At 33.6% G+C, this 10,900-nt stretch overlaps 1 protein-coding gene across 3 annotated transcripts; it reads left to right on the top strand.

The window, feature by feature from the left end:
• The first annotated feature begins 229 nt into the window (after window positions 1-229).
• Window positions 230-10,559, top strand: LOC145639024 (putative E3 ubiquitin-protein ligase ARI2). 3 transcript variants are annotated; one of them, XM_081690123.1, is made up of 8 exons: window positions 249-332; window positions 425-604; window positions 1,962-1,994; window positions 2,112-2,388; window positions 6,814-7,294; window positions 8,371-8,919; window positions 9,030-9,181; window positions 9,897-10,559. In XM_081690123.1, the coding sequence occupies exons 2-8, from the start codon at window positions 467-469 to the stop codon at window positions 10,094-10,096; spliced, it is 1,830 nt and encodes a 609-aa protein (XP_081546249.1). In that variant the 5' UTR covers window positions 249-332; window positions 425-466; the 3' UTR covers window positions 10,097-10,559. The 3 variants fall into 3 exon arrangements, with proteins under 3 accessions (XP_081546250.1, XP_081546248.1, XP_081546249.1); XM_081690124.1 differs by lacking the exon at window positions 9,897-10,559 and adding an exon at window positions 9,506-9,883 and having other exon boundaries at window positions 230-604; XM_081690122.1 differs by having other exon boundaries at window positions 232-604.
• Window positions 10,560-10,900: the final 341 nt, after the last annotated feature.

Here is a 10,900-nt window from a genome sequence, read left to right on the forward strand (position 1 = left end):
ATATATATATATATATATATATATATTTATTTATTTTTTGTAGATAACTTGTACTGGTATATACCCAAAGTTGACTCATTGACGCCAAACCAGTGTAGTTCTGTAATCAGTTCCTTCCTTCTCTAAACAGATTTCTTTTTTTAACTCATTAATTAAATTATAAATTAATAGATAACAAATACAAACCCAAAAAACAGCTTTATTTATTTTGATGATATTTATATACTTGAACAAGCCCAAAATTCTCCCACCTTCACTCTCTCTCTCTCTACTTTCTCTCTCTTGGGGTTTTGGCTTTCACAGCAAGCTCTCCTTTTGAGTCGATCGCCCTCGTAAAACCCTTAATTCTCCTTAAATTTCCTTTTTTATTTCAGAATTTGATCAAGAATTTCAAATTCTGGAGTTTAATTCTGTTAATTTGCAGATTTTTTTGTTGATTTTTCGCGTTTAATTTGGCGGTATTTTAATGGAGGATTATGCTGATAGTGATAATGATTTTTATTATGATGATGGTGAAGAAGAAGATGATCGCGATTCTTTGAATTTAATTGAAGATGCTAATATTGATGTTTCCCTCACTAATCGCTCTGGTTCATCAATCAAGGTTTTTTTTTTTTTTTTTAATTTTTTTTTTTTTTTTTTTAAAAAAATTTTATTTTAAAAATTTGCTATTTTCAATTTTGATTTCTTGTCTAATCTCTTGAATTAGGGTTTGTTTTATTATTTGAGGATGATTTTTTTCAAAAAAAAAATTTAGGGCAACTTTTCCTGATAAATTTTTAATGTAGTTGATAAGTGTTAAATTTTAATTTTATTAGCTTAGAATTCGAATTGGTATTGATCTTAATTTCTGCTGCATTTTTCTTTTAACTATGAGTTTGCAGGGTTTTTTTTTTTTTTTTTTTTTTTTTTTTTTTTTTATTTTTTTAATTCTTTTGCACCACCGAATTTTGAATGCATCTCCTTTTGAGATGATGTATGCTTTAATTTTACTTTAAATATTTGCCCTAAAATCTCATTGATGGTATTCTTTTACACTTTGTTTGGATAGGAAGAAATGGAAGGAAAAGAAGAGAAGAGAAATAGAGGGGGACAAAATCTGTTGTTTGGGTAAAAGATTGGGGGAAGGAAGGGGAAGGAGAGGGAGGGATTCATTTTCCTTCTCTCTTTAATAAACATAATCTCTCCAAAATTGGAGAGATTTGGAGGGAAAATGGAGCTCACCTCCCCCTCCCTTTCTTTTCCCTTCCCTTCCTCCATTTTCCCTCCCCTTCTTTTCCTTCCTTCTTTTCTATCCAAACAAAGCGTTAATCTAATTCTGTTTTATCTTGTTTTTTAAGTGGCAACTTTTGTTTAGTTCGTCTCACTTTGTTTAAGAGTTGTATCTGGAATTTAATTTCTGGTTTTGGGTTTAGTTTCTTTGTTCTCAATTCATGAACTATTTAAAATTACAAAGAGTGTTGGATATGATTGGCGGTTGTTATTAGTCAAATTATGGAAACAAATTATACTTTTTTTTAGCTTCGAATTTGAGTTGATCTTAATTTCAGGTGCATTACAAAGAGTGTTGGACATGCTTGTTAGTCAAAATATGGAAAAATAAAAGAAAATTTAAAAAAAAAAAAAATTAGCTTCGAATTTGAGTTGATCTTAAATTCTGGTGCGTTATGTTTTTACAGAGATGATTTTTTCATAAAACTGTGAATTTTGAATCTATTTCATAATTTTGTGAATGTGAATGTTGTTGCACTTTATAGCGTTTTTGTGTTAAATTGTTCTTTGGTTTCTAGTTTATGTATAAGCCTCTGCTTTTTTTCTCCATTTAAGTTTCTTATTTACCTTTGAGGAAGGATACCTATCAAAACATTAAATGTAAGAAAAGGTAAAAATTGAATGTGGTTTGTATAATAGCTTAAATTTTGCTTTAACTGATCTCTTTTTGTTGCTTTGACACTATGTAGGTGATCAGAAGGGATTCACTTCGAGTAGCGCAGGTTAGCATTTATCCCTTTGGCTCTTTCTCTATGTAGCTTTATATGTTGAAATGTTTTTATGGTTTGCATCTGTTGCTTGGAAATTGAAGATTTTGAATCTGGTACTGTTTGTTGCAGACTGAAGACTTGCATAGAATAATGGATCTGTTGTCGTTGAAGGAGCATCATGCAAGAACCCTTCTTATACATTATCGTTGGGATGTGGAAAAAATATTGGCAGTGCTTGTGGAAAGAGGAAAAGAACAATTGTATGTGGAAGCTGGTGTCAGAGAAACAGAACATGCTAATATTCCTTCTTCTTCATGTTCTTTTCTTGATTGTGACATTTGTATGGAAGAACATCCTGCCAATAAGTTTACAACAATGGATTGTGGCCACTACTTCTGCAATGATTGTAAGTATCTTTGCTGATGACAGTATGTAGAGCTTATATTGAAATTTTTTATTCAGGTCTTAATAGCAACAAATTGTGACTTTTACGTGTTAAGCATTTCATACTACTTTATTATGATACAGTAAATATCACTCTAGCTATTCAATTGAATTTGTAGATAATAACCAATCTCTTATTGTAAAAAATGCATGAGGTTAAAATTCATAGACTTTTATGGTTTTAATTAAAAGTTTGCTCCTTTTGTCTTTTAGGATTCTAGTCTTCGTTATCACCAATCTTCTTTTCTCACTTCTATTTACTAGCTATGGACTGTGGTTATATATTTGTTTCAACTTTTATCTTTTATTTTCTTATTTTGGTTTCAAAGTTGCCTTCAGAAAATTTCTCTTGATGTGCTCGTGTTTTATTTCAAACTTCAGCTTCTCATAATTCTCTGAGTGGAAAAATATAAATATGGTATGGCCATTAAACAACATAGTGGTAGAATACTTTGAAGTGCAGCAAGGAAAATCCATGTTTTTGCTGTTCGAAATAGCTGTTGCTATTGATAGATATGTTTATATTGCCTTTTTTTTTTTGCAGATCTATTTGTTGGATATTGGTCTAAGTCTGGTCATTCTTAGGCATAGTCATATGGTAATAATGATATTGCTGTCTAAACTCAGTAACTCTTGATGTTTTTTTTTTGTTTTTTTTACTTCGTAATAAATAATCCCCATGGATGAACAGCCTGTCTCAAACATTTGGAAGCCATGTGTTAATTATAGGTTTTACTTATATTAGGAATTATCAACTTTAATTAATTTTGGAATGAATAAACTTGTCCAAAGCGTAGTTACCAGATTCACTAGTATGAGATTTGGTACGGGTTCACAATTCACTACCTAATTTGTTAAATTTAACCAAAAACTTGTATATTACAATTTGCTTTTTTCGGTTTGCTTTTGCGGGGTGATTGGTGAATCTGGTATCACTGCTTCAAAGTACTAATATTTACTGTATATCATTGATGATCACCTTTATAGGATTCTTTGAAACCAAATAATAAATTAACAGTGTGTTTGGATTGAAATTTGGAGGGAAAGAAAGGGAAATAGAGGGATATCTTTCATTTGGATTACAAATGAGGAAGGAAGGGAGGTGGATGGGAGAGAAATAGTGGGATTAAATTGTAAGAAATTGATCTCTCCAAAAATGGAAAGGTTTGGAAGGAAGACTCATCATTTTTCCCTCTCTCCCCTTTTACTTCCCTCCCCTTCCCCTCCCTCTTCTTCTTTTCATTACCCTTTCTTTATCCAAAGACACTGTAAATCTTTCTATACAATTTTCTTCAGCAACTTAGTTGCAATGGAAATGGAAAATTGTATGGAAATGGAAAATTGTACTGAAACAACTGTGCCTAACTGCTTCAAACAGAAAAATCCCCATTGCACCACTCACCTCTGCCCATTGCACCACTCACCTCAGCTACACACTCACCCACGCTGTGACCACTCACAAGGCACACTGCCTGCTAGAATTTGATTTAATGACAAACTGGAGATCGTGAGCTAACTGAAGATGTAGTATATAGAAAGCTTATACTTGGTGGGATATGTGAGGGAGGAAAAATTAAGCTGTTTTATATTGGTTTGGGGATATTATTGTGGTAACAATGAGTTCACATTAAATATATTTAGTTTAGTGTTGAACGTAGAAATTTTGTTTGCCAAACAGCTGTAAAATAAATTAAGGGAAAGACTGTACATGTATGTTAAAGAGTGAAGATCAAAATGAGTACATGTTTTATGCTCATTGGTGATTAGTAATTGCTGACTTGCTGTGTAAACATTAGGGAGTTGATGGTGTTTGTTGGGAGGAGAGAGAGAGAGAGAGGATAATCAATTGGAATTGGGAGTTGGGATGAGCCAAAGAGATGAATTGTCGAAGGCAAAGGATTGGAATTGGGGTTTACTACAGTGGTTGCTTGAATATCACAAAGTTCATTTGATTACCCCAAAAAAACTTTAGTGAACAATAGGTGCTCTTTACAAGTTTGGGGCCTTGAATAACTCTGCTCGTTGCATCTGGCTATTGGCCGGCCATGTAGATGACTACCTTGGGTCTAGTCAGGTTTATAGCTACTTGTTAAAGCACCCACCAAAATTATTTTGTAAAGAGAGTTATTATGCAGTGATGTGTTTACTTTTTAGATGGGTTAATAGTGGCTTGAGTTTGTTAAACTTTTCCATCGATACCTGAACTGAAATTGAGTTAACAACTGTATGGTTCCCTTTTTATGTGTAGAAATTAGGAAGTATTTGCTGTGGTGTTTGTAGGGGAGGTGAAGGTAATTAAGAAGCTTTAATACCTCCTTCGTCCCCAAATCAAAGTCGTCCTTGCCTTTTGCAATTTTTTGTAATATTGTGAATAGAATAATAAGAAAGTGAGGTTTGTTTGATTAAAGGTGAATATAAAAAAGATATTAGGCTTTGTTTCATTAATAGTGGATAAACAAGAGAAAAAGATAGAGGGGTTGGTTATAACCAAATAAAGAAATAGATAAAAGTAAAATGAAATTGATATTTATACGAAGTTTTTGGGTGGAATAGAGCTTTTATTTGGGGGCACAGGTGAATAACTTTTTTTTTTTTATGATGTCTGAAACTATTTTTTTCATTTCCTCTTCCCATTGACTAAGAACACCTCAAATTTCTTTATCATGATTAAACCAAACTCTTCTTATATCCCGACCACCTAACCAACTCCTTAATAACCTCCCTACTATGTGTTCATTCCATCACCTCCATCAACTTAATACCTTTTGACTTCCCCTCTTATAAGTCTTATAACACATACAATAGAGCTGCAAATGTGTTGGGTACCTGAACTGATGATGTTATCAGTCAAATATTTGATCACCATTAAACTGAAATTCAATACTTACACAGGTACTAGAATATTTGAATTTGGTGTCAGAAACCTAATACCTAAATTTTATGTAATTATTAACAATTTAAGGGTTTAGGCTTTTGAGAAAAAAAGAAAAAAGGTTTTTGGGCAACCAAAACTTTTTAAAATGATAATGACGCGGGTACCCATCCAATATATATTTCAAACCACTCTTGCAGATTTTCATATGGTTCGGGTACACAACCAGTCCCTTACACCGCGTCCTTTAACAAAACAGCTCCAATCAACCCTATTCAGTAACCACCAATATATAACACCCCTTGAAGCCTTCCACAACCCAGCTCCAATAAACCTACCAAGCATGAAGCAAATTTTGCTATTTAACCACCACCAGCTATAAAGGTGATGTAGTAAAAATAGAAGAGAGAAAAGAGCTCATTTATAATTGGACACATACTTTGTGGAAGTTTGTGTGATGGTTGGGGGTGGGGTAGGTGGTCAACTTTAAGTGTACTACTCTACTTGCTCTCTATGATCATCACCTCACGTTTTTTTGGAATGTGAATATGCTACTATAACAATGCATATGTTGTGCTGTAAATATGATATCCTATTTAACCAAACATATCAGAGCGTATCCAGATTTGAACAATAGAGTACTCAGACTCAGATACAGTAACATGTCAATATGTGGTTATTTAATGTGCTAGTCAGTGCTTTATTAGGATGAGTTAATGGCCTTTGTTAATCTCTAGCTCCATTTTCACCTAAGGCTTTCGGAGTTTCGGATTAATTAAAAGAAAATTTTGCTTGTTTTAGAGTTCCTAACTTGTGAATGTAGCTCAATGAACTAAGGCCTTGTTCACCTTACCTTAATCAAATAATATTCAGAAGTATAATTTTTTTTTTTTATTTTTTTTTATTTTTTTTTTATTTAAGCTAAAATAAGTCTAATTCAGTGTAGAGAAGTTTTAATTAGTATATTGAAAGAACAAATATAATAAAGATTTAGTAAAAATAAGTTTTAATAATTTAAAATAATTAAATTTCAGTAAAAATAATATAATTCTATTTATAACAATCTTATTTCAGTGAAATTGGTTTCAGTTCATCAATAATAAGGTGAAGATAAAATGCCTACAGTGGGTAAATGTTTGTGGGTATTGTTAAAAAAACTAAGTTGTGTCAAACAAAAAAAAAAAAAAAAAAAACTAAGTTGTTTCCTGTGGGTACTAAGATAAAAGTAGTTATAGGTGGGGATGATTTCAATAAAAAGGGAGGGGGGGGGGGGGGGGGGCGATGAGCAAATAGCAAGGTAGTGCAATGTGATTGTTTGCATGTAATTCAACTTATGAATTGTAGAAAATTGGTGATTTGTCTAAGGTTCTGGCTGCATATCTTCTTGATCCTTAAAAGGCTGTAACTTTTCTATATTTTATTTTGCAAAATTTTGCACATTGAAGCTTGCTCTTTCTTATGTCTTCTTTAACCAACTAACATAATTTTACCTTTCTGCTATTTTCTGATAACTAGGCTGGACAGAACATTTTATTGTGAGGATAAATGAAGGTGAGAGTAGACGAGTTAGATGCATGGCACATAAATGCAATGCGATTTGTGATGATGGAAAAATAAGAAATTTGGTTATTAAGAGAGATTCTGTGGCGGCTGAAAAATTTGATCGCTTTCTTCTGGAGTCCTACATAGAGGATAATAAAAGGGTTAAGTGGTGCCCAAGTGTTCCCCATTGTGGAAATGCTATACGTGTTGAGGAGGATGATTATTTTGAGGTTGAATGTGCATGTGGTCATCAGTTCTGCTTTGGCTGTTCATCTGAAGCACACTCTCCTTGCTCCTGTTTGATGTGGGAGCTTTGGATGAAGAAGTGTCAAGATGAATCAGAGACAGTTAATTGGATCACAAGCCACACAAAGCCTTGTCCTAAATGTCACAAACCTGTGGAAAAAAATGGAGGATGCAACCTTGTTGTATGTGTTTGTGGCCAAGCATTCTGGTAAGCACTTCTTTCAGGCTCTTTCTGCCATTGCAGTGATTGTTTATGATCAACACCTGGTGATATCTAGCTGTTTTACTTCTTTCATAAAGAAAGATTGATATACATCATTTTTATCAGTAGCTTTAAATTCTGTCATGCTGTCATTTAAGTGTCGAGTCTGTACTGTAATTACCTATTTATCCATTTGACCAAGATTCAACTAGATTTTATGGTTTATGGAGAGACCTTGGGGTGATTATAAGTTGTAACTATATATTGTTTCCAGCTGTGTATTTTTATTCTTTTTTTTTCATTTTCTTTTTATAAGATTAAGGGCCCTATCGGGCTGGAACTGCTCAGTCGACTTGGCCCGTGTAAGCGTGCTAGACAATATGGGAAAGTGTGGGATAGGTAAGGAAATCTGCTCCTCAAATTTTCCCTAGTGGGAAATGAACCTCCAACCTCATGGTTGGAAGATGCTCTCCTTTTTAGTTTCCACTAGGTCAAGCTTAGCTTGGTGTGTATTAATTTGTATGTATACATCATTTATGTGTTCTGGTGTGTATGCATGCATCATATATGTGTTTCAGTGTGTATACATACACATTATGAGCACATGCAAACATACAAGGTTTGTAACTCGTCTGTTTCCATATTTTTGTGTGATTAAAGGCTTCTTAATTTCTAATCCTAGCTATATGACTATATCTTGTGTCTGGTTAGTAGCAATTGCATGCTTATTTTTACTTTCAATCTGTAAGTTTAGATACTTTTGGTGTTAAATAGCTTTCTTGCGTAGTTGCATGACAGAGTTGACACATTGGTTACTCCATATTCAATAGAAACTTAAATGGCGGAACATATTTTGTGGTTTTGAAGCTACTTGTTTAACCTCATTTACTTTTCATTTTTTGTTAACCTTTTCACATAATCACATTACAAGCTCCTTCATCTTTTAAAGTTCTTGGAGTTATACAAAAAGTAGACGGATGTTAGAACTCTGCTGATTATGCTGGTTTTGACTGTAACTGGAATTTTGATTTCTCCTAGAGTACTTGTTTGTGAATTAATCTTTTATTTTTCTTTGGATGCAGCTGGCTTTGTGGTGGAGCTACAGGTAGAGAGCACACATGGTCTACTATTGCCGGTCACAGTTGCGGGAGATTCAAAGAAGATGATCTAAAGAAAGCTGAGCATGCAAAGTTGGAATGGTGGCGTTATATTCACTATCATAATCGTTATAAAGCTCACACAGATTCATATAAGCTCGAAGCTAAACTGGAGGAAACTATTAAGGAGAAGATATCAAGTTTGGAAGACAGGGATACAACCTCCAAGGACTTCAGCTGGGTAACAAATGGACTTTACAGATTGTTTAGGTCCAGACGTATCTTGTCATATTCATACCCATTTGCTTATTACATGTTTGGTAATGAGCTGTTTAGGAATGAAATGTCAAAGGAGGAAAGAGAAATAAAAAAGAACTTGTTTGAAGACCAGCAACAGCAATTAGAGGCCAATATTGAGAAACTTTCAATGTGTCTAGAGGAGCCATTTCATACTCTTGACGATGACAAAGTTTTAGAAACAAGAATGCGGATAATAACGATGATGACCATTGTTGACAATTTATGCAGGAAAATGTATAGTGCTGGCAGATGCTTATCCTATTTTGTTATCTGTTCTTTTCCTAGTGTATAAAGATATATCTCATGGACACTTCATTTACTTGCTTAATGTGTACTTTATGCAGGTATGAATGCATTGAAGGTGATCTGTTAGGATCTCTTCAGCACACAATACACATAATTGCTCCATATAGGTCAAAAGGGTTGGAGAAAGCATCAGAAATAACTGATTGGCGGAACCATAGCTATACTAGGGAGAGAAATTCCAGCTCTAATGGTAAGGATTTTTAACTTATAGATATGAGATAGTTGGTTTTGTTATAGAATTAGACTAAAATGATTAGGTTAGTTAATAACATGACAACTTTTGGTACTAGAGTTTTTTCTATGTAGTAACCTAGAAATGTATAAAATGCATTTAGTGAATGATTTAAGTTGAAAAAACAGTTTATGTGATGCAATTTAGTTTAACTTCACATTTCATTGGATTTGATTTTTTTTTTTTTTAAATTTTTTTTGGTGATACCCACTTTGATATATCTTTGTTGGGTCAACTTATCTCTTTCTTTCTTGTCATCTTCATATAATTTTTTTGTAGCAGATCTCCTGTGATTATGATTGGTAAACCGTTGTTACAGAATACGTAGAAATTCTTCTGTATATAAGGTTAGATGCTCATCTATCCTTTGAAAGGACACAGTAAAAGACAGTTAAAAGGCTGTGTTGATTTTTTTACTTCAATTATTCTGAATATATAAGTTTTGTTTGGGAGATTAGACATATTTACTTGAAGCCAAAACGTCTGCTGAACCTCTTTCTTGATTTTAATTTAGTTAACCTCTACTTTTGCTTAATTGACCTGGTTAGTAGGTCCAAGTCATAACCTCTTTTGGCTTCCAGTTAATTTAGTGAAGAAAGTTTGAAGATAGAATAACGCCAATTGGTCTTTCGAAAGCTACTGATACATACGGGCTTGGTTCTTATACATATAGGAGTGAAGGGGTCAGATGAGTCATCTACAGACTTGGTTCTGAATCAAACTGAGAGTGGATGCTCTTCAAGAAAACGTGCTAGGGCAGAATCTTCTAGTTTCAGTTTGAATCAAGTTGAGAGTGGATGCTCCTCCAGCAAACATGCTACTGCAGATTTTGAAGACAGATTTTTTGATTTGAACTTGCCTGCTGATGTATGATGATCAACAACCGATTTATTCGTGTCAAAAGTTGAGAGTGGATGCTACTCCAGCAAACATGCTACTGTAGATTTTGAAGACAGATTTTTTGATTTGAACTTGCCTGCTGATGTATGATGATCAACAACCGATTTATTCGTGTCAAAAGTTGAGAGTGGATGCTACTCCAGCAAACATGCTACTGTGGATTTTGAAGACAGATTTTTTGATTTGAACTTGCCTGCTGATGTATGATGATCAACAACCGATTTATTCGTGTCAAACGTTAAAGGATTTTGATACATATAACCCACCTGGAGTGTGCGAATGCTGATTCTGATACCTTTACGTTTGGAACTACAGTAATATTAACCCCTTTTTTGTACTAGACAAGGCCTAATATGTACAGGGCCTTTGAGTTTAGAATGCAGGAATTATGTAAAGTTTAGCAGTATTACCTAATGCAAAGTATGTCATTTATATATAGCGAAGCTTGAATTGTCTAACTTTGCATATTAACGTGATTTGTCTGAACTCTAAAGTGGCAAATTATAAAATAATTGGCATAATCTGAGAACACTGGGATACCAATACATTTAATTATTAATTGGAGTGTTCCATCTCTCTGGTACACTCTGATGAGCAGCTTTAGTTGGTCTGGATTGATATTTGGTATTCCCTATATACTAACGTGCTTGGGGATAGAGATTCCTTTATCCTCCCCTCTACACTCCTAAATGTGTATTCTGCAAATATTGGATTAAAAAAGTCGTGAGGGTTTAGTCTGATTAGGGTTCTTATCATAAAAAAACACTAAGATCATGT

This window comes from Chenopodium album, chromosome 7 (assembly GCF_948465745.1).
Source record: "Chenopodium album chromosome 7, dcCheAlbu1.1, whole genome shotgun sequence".
Classification (NCBI taxonomy): domain Eukaryota; kingdom Viridiplantae; phylum Streptophyta; class Magnoliopsida; order Caryophyllales; family Amaranthaceae; genus Chenopodium; species Chenopodium album.